Here is a 21,850-nt window from a genome sequence, read left to right as displayed (position 1 = left end):
AAGGCAAATGCTCTCTGCCTGTGAGATATATCCAAGCACCCTCTTTCTAAAGAGTCTTAGCTACACATAACTGATTTGGCAAATACCTGCATGTTTTTAAGTTTTAAAGCAAAGTGATTGTATTTGCATACTTTGAAGACTTCTCGGGGATAACTAACTTTTTTATCTAGAATTGGTTTTAGAATTTGAAAGCACACTAAACTCCTCACAAGGAACAAAGGACCCCATCTGCTACTGAGCATCACATGTCCTGCTGGAGGGCGTCAGTTATGAGGTTTGGGAGCTCATACTGGGAGGTTTAAGTACTTGCTGCAAATGTTTGCTCACTGGGTTCTAAGTTTTGCAACCTGTCTCCGTGTTAGGTAGCTGTTTTTGTGAGGAGGAAGTGAGAGGAAGCATCAGGACACACAAGGTACACAGAAGGCTCTAACAGATGCCCACTTGGTGTACACACGCACTCACACGCACGTGCTTGTGTGATGTGTGTTGGGGGACACATGGTCATGTGTGTGGAGGTCAGAGGACAATCTTATATGTTGGCCCTGGCCTTCCATGTTGTCTGAGACAGGGCCTCTGTTGTCTGCTTGCTGCCCACTGCCCATATAGGGTTGGCTGGCCCACAGACACTGTAGGTCCTTGGGTATCATGCACTTGCACTATAGTGCCTGGCTTTTATGTGGGTTCTGGGGATTCAAAAGCAGGTTCTCACACTTGCGTGACAGGCATTTTAACCTACAAAACTCTTTTTAACCAATAAACTACCTCCCCAGTCCTCAACCTCATTTTACGAGGAAGGCTTTCACCGATTCTTGTTTTTCCCTCCCCAGCATTGAGATTTAAGGCCGGTGGGTGCTGGAATATAGTATCAGGTCTTCACGCATGTCAGTAAGCAGATACTGAGTCATTGGGAAAGTAACCATCTTTCTGTTCAAAACATTAACCATGTGTTCAAGGGATGTATTTACCACTGAAAACAGCTTACAGTATAGGAATCAGAAGGGAGGCTTTGGGCCATTTTAATACACAAATACTTGTATAGATAACCATATGCACATTTGGTTTTTAACTATTTTAAATAGAAAACAAGGACTTAGAAGGTAGATTTATAGCTTCTCATTAATGTAGGTAAGGTGTTTACCTACTCCTCCACTAAGAGGTCAGAGATCATTCCTTGCTCTAATTGCCTAGTGAATTAATTTTATGAAAGAAATAATTGCTTCTAAAAACTGCTGTAACTTTTTCTCTGCTCACAAATTCAAATGTGTGATTGTTCCATCATTCCACAAGTAGGAAATATGAGACAATATTGTCAGGAGACTAATCCCCCCCCCACCAAAAAAAAAAAAAAAAAAACCCAAACCAGAAATAGACCCTATCATTGTTAGCATACAGAGCTGGCTATTATTCAAGTCAAAGCCAACCACTGTCTCAGGAGAGTGACGGGAAGGCCTTCGCTTGCCTGCATTCATCTCCCCGAGGGTATGGAATTGTGGCATGGTTAGCTTTCCTCTTACTTTCAGGCAAGTATTATGTTTCCATATTAACAGTTCCTCTTTAGTCCCTTAGGGCTAAAGACACAGGGGCGATGCAGTCAGAATACCAGCACCCAGCAGTAATGCTTGGGACCACAAGGAAACGTGTACCTGAAAAGAAGGGGCATTGAGCAGGGTATAGTGGAACATGTCCATAATCCTGAGAGGCTGAGGGAGGAGGATTGCTGTGAACTTGAGGCTAGCCTGGGCTACATAATAAGTTCAGGGGCATGGAGTGCTACAGAGTAAAACCAGAAAGACTAAAATGAAAGGAGGTGCTCAAGTGGAAGTGTGTGCAAACAGCTGATTGACTGGCGAGCTGGAGGGTGACTCCGTGGGTAAAAGCACTTGCTGCTCTTCCAGAGGGCCGTGCGATTCCCAGCACCCACATTGGGTGGCTTACAACTGTGTGATTCCAGATCCATGGGTCCAGACACCCTTTCTAGCCTGTGTGGGCCCCTGTATGCATATGATAGCCATATAGACAAGCAGACAAACACATATATAAAATAGCAATAAACTGGATTTTTAAGAAAAAATTTTTTTGTAGGGGCCAGCAAACTTTACGGCACATGGCCCTATGGGGACTCAGCTCTACTCCTACAGCAGACACAACCATGGATAGTCCATACATAGATGAACACAACTGTGTTCCGGACAGACTTTACGTACAGACATACATCACTCTTACATTTTCACGTGTTTTGGTTTCTATGTCATAGGAAAAGTGAAGCCCACTCTTAGCTTGCATGCCATATAAAACCACGAGGTGAGTGGGGTCGGCCTCCAAAGCTGTCACTTTGCCAGCCATTGTCCTAGTCCAGAACTGAGCACAGTGGCTGGCCTGAAGTCATCAGTACACAACAGATGCCCCCTGACTAATAGAGACACTCTGGGGATAACACAGGAGATGACCTGAGACGTTTGTTTTGGTTACTTCTGCGTCTACGGCTCTTTCTATGAACCTTCACTTTCTCTGGATCTGAATTCCCTACATGGGAAACAGAGCTCAGAAGCAGGTAATTAATAATCTCCTCCACCACTAAATGTCTATGATTTTCCCGGCTATGGAACGTCATCATAATCATAAATGAGCACTCATCCCATATGAGTTTGATTTGCAGCCAGGAGAGCAGGACCTTGGGTCTAATATGTATCTGGAAAACGTTGGCAAGACAACAAATTTTAGTTAATAGCCTGCTGAGGTACCATACAAGGGCTAAAACCAAGAGGAAAACTTGCTGCATATACCATGACAGGATTGACAGCAATGCTCATGAGATTCTTACCTGAGGAGCTAAGCAGCTCCTCCCCTCCCCCCGCCCCCAGCAATCCCACACCAGCGTGGTATATTAGTCTATGAGACTGAGTTGGGTGCACACACAGCGACCACTGTAAGAAGGCTAAAAGGGGGCCCAGGAGTACAGCCTGCAATTCAAGTGGAGTTCAGGAGGCAGATGAATAAAGACAGGCCAGGGTATGCCGTCATGGTGCCTGCACAGGTGGAACAGTGGTCCAGGGGTATCAGAAGTGTTCTTGCTACTTGCTGAGAAGACTCACTAGCTTGGTCTGAGGGTACCACTCTATCCAGTTATGTGAGATGGACAGGCGCCAAGAGGCAGGAGAGCTACGAATAGCTTCGGCAGAGTGACTGGGACTCAATACTTCAGCGCCTGCAAGGCACGCCTGAGGCTCTGGACTTCATTAGCAGTCCCTTATACACGATCGACTCTGAGCAAGTTGGGGCAAGAAGAAGACAGGATTAAGACTTTAAAGACCAGAATGGCCAGTTGGGGGTCAAAAACAGGCAGCCATTAAGGTGTGGATTAGTGAGGGGCAGGAGCCCCTGGAAGGCTGACTTAGGAAATGGGAAGGTCATGGCTGCGTGGAAGCAAGGAGATAGAGGCTAACAGACTGGTACCGTGCAGAGAGAGAGCTCCCCTTCCAAACAAAATGTGATAGGATCTGACCAGATGTACATCAAGAAACAGGCCAAACTCCTGAAGACACCCTCACTGGAAGCATTTCTGGTGATTCACGTGGGCAAACAGAGAGCATGCTGGTCCCATGAGAGACCACAGGCAGATCCTTAACAGAGCTGTGTGTAAGAGATGTAGGAAGGCGGGTAACTTCATAAAGTTTGCTACAAAAGCAAAAGAAAACAAAAAAGCAAAACCAAGCGTAGGCAGTTTAGGGGGAGACCCTGCACACATCTGTGGTGACAAAGGGAGAGCTAGTGCTGACTTGAGATGAAGGCCAAAGGCTTTGAGGAAAGAAGTCATCATGATTTCCTAAAGGCCTGGGAAACAGCTGTGTGAATGTGCCTCCCCTCCCCAGAGAATGAGAGATGAACTCTTTAGGAGAAGGACACATGCTCTCTAGGTCACTGGCCAGCATGTGAGCACAGCCTACCACAGCCCACCTAGACACTCACCTTTTCCATTAACAGCTAAGCCCGTGGCCATGGCAGCAGTCACGGGGCCAGAAACCTGAGGCACTAGTGGATGTATTCGGGGTCGGCTCCCCATCCTGGCTCGTTCTGCACCAGGACCCAGCAAAGCTCCAATGGGCTTCTCTGCAGTCACCTCTGGTGCTATGGTGTCCTCGGGACCCTGCTCCACAGGGTCCAGCTTCTCAGGGCTCTCCCCCTGAAAGCCGTCCACCGAGGTCCTGCCCTTCACAGGGCTCTTAGGCACGAGAATCTTGATCCCTGACTTGGCAAGGTCCATGTTCTTGCGATTTGCAAGAGATGGGGCTGTGTTTTTCCTGAACTTCTGGCTGGTAGCCAACAGCTGGCTGTTTTTGGACTCATGTTCTTTGCCTACCACAAGTGCTTTGGGGGTGGTCTTGGAGAGGTTGCTGTGAGTGGACCTGGAGATCTGTTTCCGGGCGTTGCTGGGGGAGGCTCTGTTGGCACGGGCCAAGCTCCCCTCCTTCTGTCTCTCGCTGTGGCGCCGGTTGAAGTCAAGGATGTATTCCTCACAGTTCACCAGGTGCTGCTCCGGCTCCCACGTGTCGTCCTCACTGCCATAGCCTTTCCAACGCACCAGATACTCTGTCTTTCCTTTCTTGTTTTTCCTTTTGTCAACAATCCTTTCCACCTATATATGAGAGAAAGGTTAAAAGACAATCCTCATTACTCGAGAAAGCTACAAGTTTAACAAGACAATATTCACCATCACCACCACGAGCATGAGAGCTACAAACACCACTATCCCGGGCCATAACATCCTCCCTTTCCTGCTCCAATCAGTACAAAACACAAAGGCAACAACAGACTGTCAATGTCCCTGCCATGAGCCCAAACTACACTCATATTTTATACTCAAAAATGTAGGAATACTATACACAAATCATTATGTGGCGCCCCATTAACATGTGAATTTTCTATGATGTTAATACCAGTTAAATAATTTTTCTGAAAAACCACACATACAATACTAAAACAGAACTGATATAGCTTTCCAAAATTCGGGGCTAAGGCAGGATTGTTGTTAGCATTTCAAGGCCAGACAGGGCTGCACAGAAGAACCCTGTCTTAAAACACCAGTTATGTTTTAACCACAAGAACTACTGGTAATTTCAGAAATGTATCTTTATTTTAAGTATAAACTGGAAATAAACTAGTAACTATAAAACCAAAAATATATCCGCAGATGTGCACGAGGTAGCTAGTTTCTTTATGAGTCAAAGAGGCCTTTGCGCTGGATCTAACGGGGCCGCAGGAGCCACCTGCAGTCACTGCTGGCCAGCCTTAGGTGGGCAGCAGCAAGCAGTGAGCTATGAACAGCGAGGGCTTTCTGTGGCATGCAGCTGACTCAACCAAAGGAACAGGAGTCTGGGAAATGTGACTTTAAGGTGCTCAACGACCACCGACAAGGCCCTTTCTCTCAATGAAATGCTCTAGAATAGTAAGGCGATTTTCTCTCAATCTTGGTTTTAATTTTTATGCTAACATCTTTAAAAGAAGGTGATGTTGATCATTTAGTGATGACTGATCCGTTGTGCACCAAATTTACATACAGCCCTTGTTTTGTATGCATCTAGTATTGTAATGTACTCTGTGACCGTGACATTCTGAGTGTAAAAGGCAGACTTACAATTCAGATGAAGGAAAACATTTGACATTAATGCCCACATGTTACTGCAGAAATACCCATAATCTACTGCGACATCCATACATAATGTAAAAGCCACTAGACTGCTCCAAGGTGGTCAGGTGTGATTTCATGCCATGCCTGGCAGGCAAAAGCTCTTATCAGCTAACAGTTCTTTAATTAAGGCCACAAAGGTCTAAGCTCATCAAGTCTCCAAACATGAGTGTGTTTCTTTCAAAGTTACAGGTTAGAAGAGCCAGTGCACACCAAGTTCTCTAACACTCCAAAGTAGATCGCAACCAAACGTACAAGTGTACATAGCTCTAAAAGATATTCATTTTAAAAAAGATACATCCTCCAACATATCAATAAGACATAGAATTAAAGCCCCTTAGCTGTAGAAAAGCCACAATTTAAACATTCACTATTGCTTCTATGTGAGGAGGATTAAGAACAGAAAGACTTGTCTGCATGGGAGGAAGATTTCACACCAACAGATCTCGTGAGTAAAGAACTGCTGTCAGGAAGGCATGAGCTGGTCCACATAGACAGTAACAGAAAGGAGAGCTCACATATGCAAGCCTTGCAGTGCAAGTAAAAGGTACATTTCTGGAAAAATGCCACAAAAATCAATTTCATGGCAGCTGTGGTTTAAAAGTTTTAAAGGTGCATGGGAAAGAGATTGTGCCTTAAAGGGAAACTATGTTTTATGTTGTTTTGTCCCCCTAAATTCATTTCCGCCTCAGAAGTATGCACTCAACCAGAACACCGGCTTTTTCTCACTTCCATGTCCTTAAAGCTGAGGTGACGACATGGGGCCACAGAATGGTCTTTCCCTCCTTTATTCTGAATGCTGGCTTTTCTCCTCTGGGCCCGAGGACCTTGCCACCCCCCTTTTTTGCCAAAGGAGAGGCAGTATGGGAACCAGTGTCAGCAGTTACCTGGATACATAGGTGGACTTCTCAGATGCTCAGGACCGAATTGTTCAGAGATGCCAAAAGAAGGTAATACTAAGCTAGTGGGTACTTTATAGGCACTGCTAAAGAGCAGAAGTTTTAAGTTCCAGGGCTATATGCTCTCCCAACCACTCAACTCTTCTCAGGGGCAAGGAAGCAGAATCAAAATCAGTGATGTCTAAAAGAGCTAAAAACAGAGAGCCTTGTCATTTCCTGTGCTGTAATTCTTTACCTTATTAGGTTATTTAAAATATAAAACCCATTGTTTGAGCCCACCATAATCTGGAGCTGCTAGCCCCTCAGACTGTGGGGGAGCAATTCAACACTCAGGTCAGACGGGCAACTAAATCTTGTGGTGGACTCAGCATGCAAATTGACACAACATAGTGACTAGGAGACAACCTGGGGTTGGAGAGGTGGAGTTACAAGGACACTTTATAGACTGCGCACAAACACAAACTTCACACAATTGGAGACCTGAGTGTGTTCCTGCCCCCACTAGGGGACATTGTCTCCTTTGACAGAGGAAACAGGCCTTGACTCTGTATCTAAGCAGCTGACAAGAAATATCTGTAAAGAGTATCACTTACATCAACAACGTGTTGAACAGTAAACCTACAACTATTTCATGAGTCCTTTCACAGTGGCGAGGGAGAAAACGCACAGACCCTTCTTTCTTCTACATCCTAGGTAACTCTTAGGACGTGCCCTCCTCGTGGTATGGATAAAGGATGGCCCTAGTGACATGAGGTCAATGCCAAGAATTTCATACAAGGTATTCTCTGTGGAAGGCGCTGACGTGCAGGTACACCCACAGAAAAGCTTTAAGATGATGAAAGCCACAACTCAGGGAAGGAAAAAGGCAGGAAAATCCCACCCAAATCACTTTCCTTAATAATGTCACCCAGAGTCACACATGAAATTCAAACCCTATGCTCTTATTTGTCTGTACAGTAAATTAACTCAAATTCTTTGAGCTATGATTTTCTTCTAAAAGTAAAAAGCCAAAATGTGAGACAAGTAAAATCCAACCTTGTGGAATATCCCAGCCCCCTGCTGATGACTTGTAAAGTAGTGGAATTAATTGCCAAGCCACCTCTTTTGGACCGCAATCTGGAGTGCCCAAGTCCAGCAATGTAAACCGAGGTTCTCAGGGCCGCAGAAGACAGAATGGAACACTTAGCAGAAAGGCTCAGCAGGGATGCAAGCAAAGAAGCCAACTCCATTCCTGCTGCAGTTTAACAAAAAACAGCCCAAGGCATGCAAAATGCCACTGACAGTTGCAAAGTCAAGACAGCAGAAATCTGACACATCAGATCACTGTCCACACCATCCCCAGAGCAGCACGTTTACCAGGAATATGAGAGATCCTTTGGACCAGTATGAAGCCACAAACAGTGCCAAGTGGAGAGACTAGCATACTAAAACCCTGCTTATAGAAAAAGAACTTTGGTAACCTAAAAGATGCAAAAGACAAAGACGACATAGCAGTTAATGAAAAAAGCTACCATGACTGTGAAGAAGAAAAGTTGCCTCACGTTTTTAGGATAGTTTCTGTGTAACGGTCTGACACTTTCCGGCTTTATCCCGGCATGAAAGTAACATAGATCCCATAGAAACTGTACTTCAAACTTGGAATCCTGACTTTGTAGGCTAGTGGGAACACAGCTGGACCCTGCTGTGGTACACAGCTGCAGCGTCTGTCACCAGGGGAAACAGCTGGCTCTCTAAGGGGTGAGGAGCTGCTGAGTGCTTCTAGCGTTCTATGTGAAACACATTTTTTGGAAATTCCAAATTCCAACAGGTTTACTGAGAGATAATCCCATCAGAAGGGGAGCATCTATATTACAAAAACAGAGCGTTCCACAACTGAAACGAGGAAGAATTTAAACACAACTATCTGAAGATACTACAAAGAAACCCCCCAAAGAAAGCAGGGGTCAGAGTCTTGGAACAGAGAAGCACGCCACATCATGCTGTAGCTGACAAGACTTGGACAAATCTGGGTTGAAAGGAAAGCAAAAATCTAGGTAGGTGGCAGACAGGACCCATCACAGAAGGAGGAAGACCAACCAACTTATTAACCCCTTCAAACCCGAGGCACATTTCTGAGTACTACTGTGTCCCAGGGCCCCTAAAACCAGCCAGCAACTCACCGACAGCCCTGGCTCATTACAGAGGAAGAAACTGTGACGATAATCCAAACAAAGATACATGGGTGACGTGTGTATGGTGCTGGGCAGGCCTAAGTTTGAAAAATGCCCTCCCTGTGGAGCCACACAGGACATACACTTGCATAACCCTGAAGCAAAAAGCCGCCATCTCAGGACCTGGATCTGTTGTACAGCTTATGTTTAGGATAAATGGTTCAGTTCAAATTAGGGAAGCTTGTCCCTTTTTTTTTGAAGGGCCTGTCTGGAAGCAGTCCACTTCTCCGGCTGTCCACCTGACTAGCCAGGTAGCACCATACTTTCTCTGGGGTGACTAACTGCTATCTGCAAATGGAGGGTATTTCCAGGTCTCCACGGTCAGTTCTGTGTAGTGGGGCAGAAGCGAAACCACTTGGCTGTTCTGCCAGTCTCTTCAACACTGAGGCCCAGAGCACCTTGGTCCTGACCTGGGCATTCATGAGCGGTCCTGGACAATTCTACAAGCTGAAAGAAGGGTGGCTTTCATTTGCCACCTGTGGTTTTCTAAGCAGCAGAACTGTAGAGGCCAAATGCAAATGCAATGTGTTCCCAGAAGAGAACTGTGAGCATTCTCGCCTTTTGCCCAAGAGCAGAACAGCCATGTTCCATTTGTACTCAATGGATGGGGTGGCTATTCCTTCTTGTCAACTTGACAGTATCTGGAACGAACTACAATCCAGAAATAGAGGCCACACCTTTGATCCAAATCTCGACGCAAGAAGACACACCTTTAATCTCGGCTATACCTTTTGCTGGAAGACTATACAAGAACATGGAAGAAGGAAAGTTTTACTATTTTCCTGCTTGCCAGAAAATCCATTCCTTCACTGGCACTGGACTCCAGTGTACACAGAAGAGTGGGTGAGATATCCAGCCTCATAGGACTGAGCAACTATTAGATTCTTGGACTATCCATTCACAGCTATTGCTAGCCATTGTTGGATTAGTTGGACTGCAGTCTGTAAGTCATTCCAACAAATTCACATGCTTGTGGTTTCAGGGTGTTCAAAGACGCCCCTATACTCCAAAGTCACACTTGGTTTAACAACTGTGCCCCTTAACATGTTTGCAGGCTTGGTCTCCTGCTAGAGGGAGGTGGTAGCAACTGTATAAGGTGAACACTAGCTGGTAGGATTAAATCACTGCAAGTGTGTCCTTGAAGGGGACATTGGGAACCCCAGCCTGCTCTTATCTCTGCTTCCAGGATGCCTTGAGGTAAGCAGCTCCCTCCATGACCTGCTGCCTACCATGATATGCTTGCCTGCCTTCACTGTAGGCGTGTGTTAGAGCAAAAAACTACTACTAACTCGTGTGGCAAACATGAAACAAAGACTTGAAAGTTCAGCAGTGAAATGTTACATGACAGGATTGGGATGAACAAAGAATATGGACAAAGCATGTGTGTGGCAGAGGTGATAAAAGGGGCAAGAGTGAATTTTATGGGTGAAAACAGTCTCTGTGCCGAGCAGATGGTAGCTATACAAATGCCTACATCTATTACACTCTATCCATCTAAGATCTATGCATTTTCAGCTGTATCTGACATAATTAACTACACAACAGAAGATCACCACGTGCTCCTTGGTATGAGAAGAGTTTCTGGCCAACACATTTAAAATGGCTGTTGGGTGCACAACAGCCCATAGCTATGCAACAGGGCTTCCCACGAGGAAGCCAGCATAATAGTTGTGAAGGCCCACGTGGTGGAGATGGAGAACTCTGCTGATCCCAAAGCCAAAAGTGAACATGTGGAGACGCCGAGCACAGGGTAATTCACACTGCATGATTGTATGTTCCAAATCAGTAAGGCCAATGCTACAAACTGAGTGTGGGACAAATTCTAAGCAATTTATAAAAGAAAGCAAACCACCAGTGAGCATGAATACCACTTAATCTCACCCAGCGTAAGGCTCACCAGGGTGTGTGAGAACATCTCTGTGAAGGCTGCCTGAGATGCATGTTTCACAGAGCGCTGCAGTCTTACAGCGAGCATGGAAGGCAGTAAGGCAGCCTTCTTGGTGTGTGTGTGTGTGTGTGTGTAATTGTGTGCATGCGAGCGTGTGCACGGTGGGGGGGGGGACTCAGCTAAGGAAGTAACTGGAGGGGTGCACACAGACTCAGACAGGTGGGGGATCAGTAGCGTGAGTGAGCAGGTGAGAGGAACAACTGGCTGTGCTGCTGCATCCCGTGTCTGTGCTCTCAGACTGGCTCTTACAAGCACAGCATGACGCCCCTCATCTGCTACTTCCTTTGATAACAGAATTCTGCACTATCATATACACTCAGTTTACTCTTAAAGCGAGTCAGCAGGATTAAAACAGGAGTTTAATAGCCATATTTCCAATGGGTTAAATATTAAGCTAGCTTTCAAAACATAGGAAAAAAAGAGAAAAATTAGCATATTTCCATCCACCCGAAAACTGCACATCACAGTGCTGTAGTAATCACACTTCTCCCCCTGCCATGCAGATGCTCGATGCACAGCAGTAGAAAGACACTCGGAACAGACATAAGAGGGGATGAGCACACGCTTCAATAAGATCAGGAATTCTCTATGAATAGAAAGGTGAAATGGATCTTCCTTGCTAAAGTTCTCACAGTTGCTAGATTACATCTTAAAAAACAAACTCAAAGAGCTAGTGCCAGGACAGGCTCCAAAGCCACAGAGAAACCCTGTCTCGAAAAAACAAAAAAAAAAAAAAAAAAAAAAAACCAAAAAAAAAAAAAAAACCTCAAACTTGGGGCTTAAAAGTTGGCAGCAAGAGAGTTTACCCACTAAGCTATCTTGCCACCCCCATTAATTTTTTTTCTTAAGAGATCTACCTAAATTTAAATGAATTTTAAAAAAATTAATGGCAATGCTGCTGAAAAGAAGTTGCCAATAAGCTACTTTTCCATGGGGTTTCTGTTCTGGATACATGTAGAATGGTGCAAATACACGTACTTGCTGCTGTATGCTTGACAGAATACAGCTAAATCAAATCTGTGTGTGTGCACTGTGCACACGGGGTGACACAGAACTTCTCCACATAGTGTCACGACTGTGAGACAATGATGCAAACTCATTTCACAACTGTATTCCTCGTCAGATGCCTCCGAGCAGAATAAAGCATTTGCTATTTCTCACGGGCCACACAGGCCCAACACACTAAATGGGGAGCTTGGAGAAGTCATATAAAGAAATTCCTGTTGTGAAACCGAATGGCTGGTACTATGCTGTACAGCCTGGCTTTATCAATCCCGGAGACAAAGATGGAACTGTGGGGGGGCTAAAAATAGACAAGCAGGAATTCTGAGGCTGGGAATTTTCTGTTTAGTTCTATTTTCATAAGACCACAGAAAAGCTAGGAGCTACAGTTTATCTGAATTTTCTTAAACTTTGTTAATTTTCTTAAATTTTGTTAAACTCTTAACAAAATATTCACCTTTAAACCTCATGTTTTACAAGAGAAACATCCAGGCCCATAATGACTTAGACATCTGGGCAGAGACTCATGTGTCTGAACCAACTGCTAGCTCAGAGAGTCAGCTTTGAGGCTGATACCTGAGCCCCCACTTCCTGAACTGCAGAGTGTAAGCAGGCTCCCTGGGCCACAATAGGAAGTAGCTCCCAACTTCACCTCCTTGCCACGACTGACTGTGTTCTATTAAACGGTGAGCCCAATAAATCTCCTCTAAATTGCTTCAGCCATGTATTTTACAGCAATTAAAAAAAAAAACAAAACAACAAATAAACAAAAACCAGTCAAGACGATACTACAAATCTCCAAGCACACCCAAACTAAACCAAGTACAGATTACACCAGACAGAAGGCAGGCGCCTCACAAAAGAAATCTTGTAGATCTCACCTGTTGGGTTTAATTAAAAATATTCTCATCAATTATAAGCTGCTACTTTGTTGTTAAAATCCCAATCTTCTGCTGACAGAAACAAGCACATCCATCAGAGAAATAAAACTCACTCCCGTGTGAAATGTAGCGAGGTTGTTCTACAGTCCTCAAAACACAAGTGGACACTGCAGAAACACAGAAGACCCAAAACCAACAAGGCCATTGAGAAGAGAACAACTACTCCGGCAGAAATCAAATTTCCGCAACTTCTGCACAAATGTTTCAGACAATGGCAAGGAAGCAAAAACACCCCCCAGCATCAGCATCACAAGGCCGACTTCTGTGATGTTGCCTCTATTGGGCTCAAAGATCTGCTCTATGTACTCACTCAGTTGAAGACTCCATTTTCCCCCAAAACTCAGTAGAAAGCATTTGCCAACATACTCCTCTGTATACGTGAAGTCCTGCCCTTCCAGTTCTAATGTGGTCTGGTATTTTTAATTGTCCCCACTTGAAGCCCCTTGGTTTGGAGGGTGCCACTCTCTTGGTTTTCCACTGTCACTCATTCCATCTTGCTCTCTTTAAATGTGTGAATTTGGCAGAACCATTCTTCCGCTGTTCTCACCAGGTTTTGTTTTGTCGTGGTGGAGAGCAATGGCTTCCAGCTAACCAGGTGGCAGGGCAAGCAAGCAGGAAGGCTAATGGCTGACTCTCCACTGCACCTTTACAGAGCTTGGTAGTACCCAGGGGTGGAAGCTGCAAGTTAGTCAAACACAGTTCTACTGTAAGATAAAAACCATCTGAAGAACAGATTCTGCTTTAAAACGCACACCAAACAACAAATTAAACTACCGAGAAAAGCTAAGAGATCACAGATGAAATAAAAATGACAAAATATGCAATTGTGAGCATGAGATGACTGTGTGTGGCGGTGTGAAAGAGTCCATTTACTGTTCTGGTTGTGATACAAATTTTGTACTCATCTGAAAATGGAAGAGAAATCAAAGCAAGGTGAAATCTGGGTGATCCACTCTTTTGAATGAGGAGAAAGTATCAGTGAACTCTGTGGGTCTGGAGTACTGGTGTGCAGGTGTGAGGGGGCCTGCCCATCAGCTGGCTCCAGGACGCTCTCCTTCCTCTTAAAGGCAAGCACTGACATGTTCACTTTGATAGAGACAGGCACAAACTCCTTTTCATTCCCAATGTTTAGCCCAACCTAGCAAGTTTTAGTTTGTATCTTCTCAACTGAATCCATGCTTTTACTTTCTATTATTATTTTCTGTTCTTATTTTTAGCATCCTTTTTTTCTTTGGCTTTCCTGATGTTTTTCTGTAATCTGCAATTCAAACACAAGGCTAACAATGATTTGGTTCTAGGTGTTCTCTTAATTTCCCTGTGAGTTCCTCAACAGCTCACAAAATGAGTTCAAATTTCCAAAATGCTTAATTAAACATTCAGCTTCTAATTAGAAACTACCAACCACAGAACATAGCATGATTTTAGTCTTTCTTGGTGTTTGCTGCTTTGTGACTTATTACAACGACAAATTAAGAATGCATTTGTCAGGTATGGTGCCATATACCTTTAATTCCAGCACTAAGGAGGAAGAGGTGCGTGTTTCTCCGTGAGTTCAAGGCCAGCCAGGGCTACAAAGGGAGATCCCATCTCAGGAAAGAGAAAATGAGGGATGGGGTGGAGGAGGAGGGAAGGAAAAGAAAAAAAGAGAGGGGAGGACTTCTTGAAAACCTACCCGTTCAAGCTATAGAATTGAACTTTTGACAAATTTGCTTGATGTATTTGAAGCAATGCTGTCAGAGACAAACTAATTTAAAAGTAACCTTATCTTCATGAAGAAGTGTGCTTATGCCCACTAAACAATGAGCACCTTTTGTCTTTTTACCTTTAAAATTCTATTTTATGTTTCTGATACTCTGGCAATAATTATCGTGATTTTAAGTTATCTGCATTTATTTTGATGATTTCATTCTATTTACTACTGTTTTTTGTATTTTTTTCTCCCTCTTCATAATTTGCATGCTTTTAAATGGTTGTCCTTAAATCTTCTAAAACGTTTGTGACAGTTAATCTCAATTGTCAAGTTGATGAGATTGATAATGATCTAGGAAGTGGGCCTCAGGGTATGTTTGTGGCTGAGTATCTTTGTTAGGTTTGCTGATGTGGGAAGATCTGCCTACTGTGGGTGGCAACATTCCCTGGGCTGATCCTCAACTGTAGGAAAAAGGAAGTGAACTGAGCACAAACATTCACTGTTCTTTGCTTCTACTATGGATACAATGTGAATAGTTGCTTCCAGCACCCACTATCTTGATGTCCCTGCATCCTAAGACTGAGCCACAATAAAGTCCTTTTATCACTAAGTTGCTTTTGTGGGGTACTTTGTAACAGCAACAGAAAAGGATGCCTCCTGGTGAGCTGGGAACTCCACAAGAATTCCTGTGTTTGAGCATAAAAGGACCTCATTTTTGCTCCAAAGAACAAGAAGCTGCGTACTACCTTTCTATTTAACCATAAAGTGGGGCGGGAGATGTTCCACCTGCAAAGGCATGTCTTGCTTGACTCAAGCCAGAGTAGCCAGGAAGGAACTGCCAGGTCTTCAGAACCAAAGTAAACTAATGAGACCTTGTCCTACACAAGCCTGAGAGTAAATGCCACCTCTTTAGGCTGTTTATAAGGAAAATGGCTTTGGAGTTACAAACCAAAGATGAACAAATTAAAGAGCGATCATGATGTTTTATCTATCATCACAGACATAGCTCACACTGTTATCCACAGCAGGCATTACATTAGTTAAACAATCTTCCTCAAAGTTACAAGTGTGAGTTCAATTTGTTTCCTTGTTAGATCATGTGTAGAGCTATTTCATAAGGCAGCTGTAAAATGCTGTTTCACCTAACACTAAGGGTTCTAAGTGCAGGCAAGGATGACTTTCTTTAGAAAATAAAATCTGGAGGAGTCAGTTGTTACCAGCTGGTATCTTGTTCACAGACTTAAAGCCCATTCATAGCTTCAAACCAGACAGACAGCCCACTGACCTCCTAGACCAAAACAAAACAGCAGAACTCACACCATCTTTCAGAGCTAAATTCTTCAGGCTGGATGCCAGGCGGAGGACCTCTGAGCTTGCATCCTGGAGAGTCCTGTTCGTCCACACAAACTAAGTAAAGCCAGTGCCCACAAAGGAATCCACAGTAACTCAAGAAAAGGGAACCAATACTCTTGACAGCTATCTTATTTCTAGATCCTAGAGAGTGGGGTTGGGAAACTCTTTAAATTCATGATCAGGGCTATCCATGTACATGAATGGGCAACCATGACTTAATAGAGAATGCATATTTTGTGCTGTAAGTTTTTTTTTTGTTGTTGTTGTTTTTTTAGGATCTTTACAACCTTGCCAAAATCAGATCCATGCAACCAAGGAATTCAAGGTATACCGAGTAAAACTGCACAGAGACAAATCATTTTTATCCAACTGTATTAAAGGCATTGGCTGGAAGAGAACTAGGGTGAGGGGAGTTTCCAAGGGGTACCCTCTAATTCACTCCACGAAAGAGCAACCTCATAAAGATAACACACCTTCACACGGTTGACATAGTGACAGCTTTACTATGGGAACAGATCCTCAGACATCATAATGCTGTATTGGGAGATGCAGCAACTTTCTAAGATGCCCAATCTGTCTTAGACCTCTTGATCCCCTGACCTCAGCGTTCTAAGTGTTTGGGCCACCACACCTGATATGTTCTAAGCTTCTAAAGGTGGATCATTACTGTGTTGTTTCCTTTTCTTCCACAGAAAGGTGGGTATCACACCTCACAAGATCTGACGGGAGCAGAGTGCAAACCTGGCCAAGGCTGTATCTCCTCCATCCTAGCTATTTACACAACTACACCTTTATCTATGCTATGGGCCACCACAGGCTGTACTTTGTTGTCTTTCAGGACCATGTGGCTATCCTAGGTGTCGCCAAACAAATCATAAATATACATGGCTAGAAAAAGCACTTTGTGTCTCCAATAACTTGTTCTCAGTACTATACTGCTCACTGACATTGACTGTGTTACATCTCTAACCCTTCCTGCATGAGAGAAATAAGTGATCTCTAATTAGTATCACCTTCTATATTGTTCTTACCGGTACTAAACTCCTACTCAGAGAATTACCACCCAAATGCTAACACAGTGGTTGTTACACCATCATGGTCACTAACGGATTAAACTCCAAGACAGGGTTGGTGGGCGGATGGCGTGCAGAGGGTGTGGTTGGCAAGCAGTAATGATAACCTTAAGCATATACGTGTGGAATGCAACACCCAAGTCACAATTCAAAAAAGCCGAAAACATACGCCTGATCTTATGAGAGTTGTGTCGATAAAAGTCAAACCATAAGCCCAACCATGCAAGGACACTGTACGGGTGACACAAAGGGGCACCTACCAGATGCTCCTTGACCCACTAGCACCCGAGATTGACAAAAATGTCCCTGTTAAATATAACCTGTAATGTATACATAATTATCTAATGTCAAAGCTCACGGTAAAGATATTCTTTTACGGAAATGGCTGCAGAGAGTAGCCACCTTCAACCAAGACTTGAAAATGTGTAGTATAAAGTTCCCGGGACCAACTAGCGGTCTGCTAAGGAAAAACACAGACATTTCCCCATCTGAAAAGCTACATCTTTGATTGAACAAAAGCCTACATCAAACAACAAACCGGGCACAGGATTCTGCTTGCTAAAGCTAGGAGCAAGTAGAAGTGATGTGTATGTAGTGACTACTGCTGAGGAAAAGAGACCAAGGAGACACACACAGCTCACAAACAGGAGCTCCCCTTGAACTAAAATCCCCACTGTTGTAATCAAAGGATAGATTTGTCCACAGAACACAGAAGTCACGTGTTTCACTGCAAACCTGACAGAATAAGAACTATTCCAGAAAACTTACTAGGTATGCCAGCTTCAACCCAACAGAAAAACCTTACAGGGTGGAAAATGTGCACAAGTCTGATTCCAGCACTAAGTGAATCAGTCACGAACAAAGGACACAGCAGGTACCTGACATTTAACACAGATGATTAACATTTTTGAGAGCTTACTTGGCAGTCACTGTTTTGAGTTCTTTATGCCTTAACTCATTTAATTCCTGCAAAACCCTCGGTGACGAATCTTATCTGTCTTTCCCTTTCTACAGAGGAAGTCAGGTACAGGGAGGCTAAGGTCTCTGACAAAGGAGTCAAGTCTAACATGAAAGTCACTCTCTTCTGTATCTACAGCCTTCAATCCTATTATACACACGAAGAACTATGGCATATGCTGGAGTTGGAAAACAAAAGACAAAGGCAGGTAATAAAACTGTGTGTGATGAGGTTGGGGAGCAGGAGGGCTAGCCATCACCTGAGTTCACGCCTGCCTGACTCTGACAGGGCTCCACAGAGTCTGGGTTGTTCATCTGTGTAACCAGGCAACACTGGTACAAGGTGAACACCCTTTACTAAAATGCTTGGGGACCAGATGTGCTTCAGGCAAATAGCTGCATTTATGGTCCCCGCTACTGCATAGGAAGGAGATCACATGGAAGAATGACTAAGAAAATGGGCTTAGGTCCGCTTAGACCTCATAGGAGTGTTTCCACAGCCTCGAGCAATTCAAATTATAGCAGTTTGATTTCTTTTTTCTAAGTACAACTGTATTGCTTAAATACAGAGCTATTTTCACTTACAGGAGGAAGGAGGGATAAAATACTTACTTGGACAAGAATACTTAGAGATAATAGATAAGAGAAAGCATATCAATGAGGCTTCTATGTGGAACCTTTGTCTTCAGAAATAAACTCAATTTGAAGGGCGAGGGAACTGTGAGGAAGAAAAGGGCCCGGAGCTAGTGCAAAAAACACGGGAAGAACAAGCGGCAGGAGATGATTTGTGAGGTAGAAAAACTGGAGACTGAACGGCAGAACCTCGTCTCTGAATCGCGCTCCTTAGGCAGAGGGCGCTCTCTCCTAGCTGGGGATGATGGGAAACAAGGAACTTTGGAGAGTTCAAGAGAAGCATCAATGTGGGGCAATTCCCTGTAAAGCCGATGCGGCCTCAGGACAAGCTTTACCTGGTCAGGTAGCCCAGGCAAACTTCAAACTACGCAGCCAAGGCTGGCCTCGAATTCCTGTACCTCCTGCCTCTCCCTCCCAAGTGCACCACTAGGCCCCGCTCTGTAGGACACTTCGAGAGCAGAAAGCAAAGAGAAAAAACTCTACAGTCCAACAAGAGAGTCTACCGGCATAGAGAAAAGGGACCAGCAAACAGGTGACATTGAGAGAAAGAAAGGTTTCCCCAGGAGCCACTGCTTAGGAGACTCAGGCAACCTACCCTGTTCTGAAGGCCTTTGGTTTGTAGTAGGAGTTAGACATCACCCAAGACATTATTCTGGCCCTTCAGGTCCCTTCCATCTTTTCTCCTGAGCACTGAGGGACACCTCACACACATGCCATCCTGTTTACTGCCTTCTTTGCCTGTGTGATGAGCTCACTGTTAGATGCTAAAGTGCTTTACACACCTGTACTGGGACCACAAAGGTGGCATGTTTGCTGAGCTGGTAAGAGCCCTCTATAATAAGCTCAGAGGGAGTGGCCTACGGAGGTGGTGTTGGAGGAAGTATATCACTGTGAGGGTGGGCTTTGAGGTCTAGTATATGCTCAAGCCACACCTATTGTCTCAGTTCACTTCCTGTTGCCTGTGAATCAAAGATGTAGAATTTTCAGCTCCTTCTCCAGCATGTCTGCTTGCATGCCACCATGTCCAGTCATAATGATGAGGGACTGAACCTCTGAATTGTCATTAGGAAGTTTTCCTTTGTTAAAGTTGCCGTGGCCATGTTGTCTCTTGACCACAACAGAAACCCTAAGACAGGCTCCCTATAGCACTTGAACAATATCGGGAAAACCTCAGTAGTTTAATTAATATACCAGAAATTCAATCAAGCCTCCCTGACGGCTAGAGGTTGAGCATACAGCTACAGCCAGGTCTCATTTGTCCTTCTTAGCAACAAACAGAAAACAAACCTAAGCACCATGTATGGACATCAAACACGGCATGCCCATGATAAAGACAAGGTTCAAAACTTGGCTCCTACTTATACACCAAGAATTACCTGTCCAACTGTAGGTACAGACCCTTAAGTGCTATTAAGTCATTTAATGATGCCTTTCACAGAAGAACCAGAGCAGAACACTCTGCACAGGAAGGCTGGTGCCTGTGGACCCTTCAGGACACGGATGTGTACTTATAGTGGTGCTGGGAACATTTACAATTCAGCTTCTATGTTGAAAGTCTGCCCCCTCCTCACTTTCTTCTTTTATAAAGCAAATCCCACAAAGGGCTCTCATGGCTTAAACAGGTTAAAACTGCTAATACAAACAGGGTTGCTAAAGAGGACCAATCAGCACTGAGCTTTCATCAAGATTCTACGACATATGTGTCAATTCCCATAAGCCACCATTTGACCTAGACAATCATTATGAAATCCTATGGTCACTCTCTGTGGACAGGCACAGCTGTGGACAGACAGACAGGTCTAGAACTGCAGCAACTGATGACTAAGCTGACATGTACCTTGCACACACACCTTATCAAAGGGCAGCTGGATCTGATGGAGCCTAACCTTAGCCCTGATTCTCGTTACAGTCTTAGCTGACAGCCACCAGGGAGACCGTATCTCAGCTAATATAACAGCTCGTACACTTCTAAGGCACGTACGTGGTCACGTGTGCTGGCCAACCCAAAGATGGTGTGGGGTGATTTAGGGCCCCTGGCCACATCCCTGGGATAGGCAGAACTAAGCCTCTCATAAACCAATACATCCAGCTGAAACTTACCTGTGAGGCACAATGCTCCCTGACTTCACAATCATAGAAATGGGTCATTTCAGTATTTTGTCCACAGTACAGTACACTTCTAAAGGAACAGATGCAGATGCAGGCAGACAAACAGACGAATACACACACACACAGAGGAGGGGAGGAGGAGAGGGAGTATTATCAGATAACCAAAGATCATGCCTCTTGACATACCAAAATGACTCACTAGAGCTTTTGGTATTGGAAGAATTCCAGATTCTAACTCTGACCCGCTGGGAACAAATCCATGACTAAATGTCAATTTTTTTTGTCAATGTATTTTGTCTCCTATAAAGAGTCAATTGTGAGAGCTGGCTCTTCAGAAACATGAGCTGAAGAACGTCCTGAAGATGAACTGAGCTTCCTTGTAAGATGTTCACTTGACATTAAACCCTGAACGGAAGCAACAGGCACTGGCCGGCCCAGTAACCCTGATGGCAAGCAATCTGCACCTGTGTAACAGAAAGGCCTGCAGCAAAGCTAGGTCAAGGCCCACATACGCAAGGTACTGTACTCCAAGAGACGTGTGCATATGGAATGTGCACTTCAGCAGGCTCTCCAGGAATGGGAACACTTTTGCCTGGGGAGCCAGACAAGACAATCCCCAGAGATGCTGGAAGCCTGAGTGATGTTAACAGTGGAGAAACAGGAAGAAGAAAGAAAGAAGGCACATGAGGGCTTGAGGGACAAGCAGGCTATCCCGGACTGCTGGCCAGGTGGGAGGAGAAGCCTGGGGTGGGATTGAAGACAATGTGTCACACAGGGGGCTGGCTCCATCCTGGGCACAGAAGTGGTCTTTGTAAAAAGGAAGATTCCTCTGGCTAGAATGCTCACAGATAGGAGGAGGAGGACAAGAGGCAGAGCCCTAATCTACAAGAGGGGCCAGCAGGTTAGGCAAGGAGGTGGTGCTAGGGTAGGAGGATTTTTGCGCTATCCTTGGTACTACACAAGAGATGGAGGGTGGGGCAGGGAGACAGCCGCTGTGGACTATACTCTGCACCTCAGGAAGCCTGGGAGCTTTTGACTGAAGTACTTCTCAGTCTGAGTCTCTTCCCACTTAACAGCCCAGCCTTTTCCATTTCTCTGAGCTTTTTGCCAGCCTTGTTTTACACTGGAAAACAGAAGTTCCCATTCTCAGTATTAGGGCGAGGATTGTCTAGTTCGTTTTTTTGCTGAGATCAACACCACAACCAAAAGCAACTTGGGGAAGAAGGGCTTCTTTTGCCGCAGTTTGCAGTCCACCCTGAAGTCAGTCGGGATGGGAACTCAAGCAGACTCCATGAAGAACGCTGCTCACCAGCTTGCTCCTTGTGTCTTACTCAGCCTGCTTCTTTTTTTTT

At 44.6% G+C, this 21,850-nt stretch overlaps 1 protein-coding gene across 1 annotated transcript in view; it reads right to left on the bottom strand.

Moving 5' to 3' along the window:
- The window catches only part of Cdyl (chromodomain Y like), a 133,476-nt gene that overhangs the window by 57,764 nt on the left and 53,862 nt on the right, over positions 1-21,850 (bottom strand). The window contains exon 2 of the mRNA XM_013349063.2: positions 3,967-4,633. Coding sequence (XP_013204517.2) covers positions 3,967-4,633 — 667 coding nt within the window. The remainder of the gene's footprint in view (positions 1-3,966; positions 4,634-21,850) is intronic.

Source organism: Microtus ochrogaster, chromosome 16 (genome assembly GCF_000317375.1).
Source record: "Microtus ochrogaster isolate Prairie Vole_2 chromosome 16, MicOch1.0, whole genome shotgun sequence".
In the NCBI taxonomy this organism is placed as follows: domain Eukaryota; kingdom Metazoa; phylum Chordata; class Mammalia; order Rodentia; family Cricetidae; genus Microtus; species Microtus ochrogaster.
Note: the sequence above shows the minus strand (reverse complement) of the source record. Positions and strands in the feature narration are given on the sequence as shown.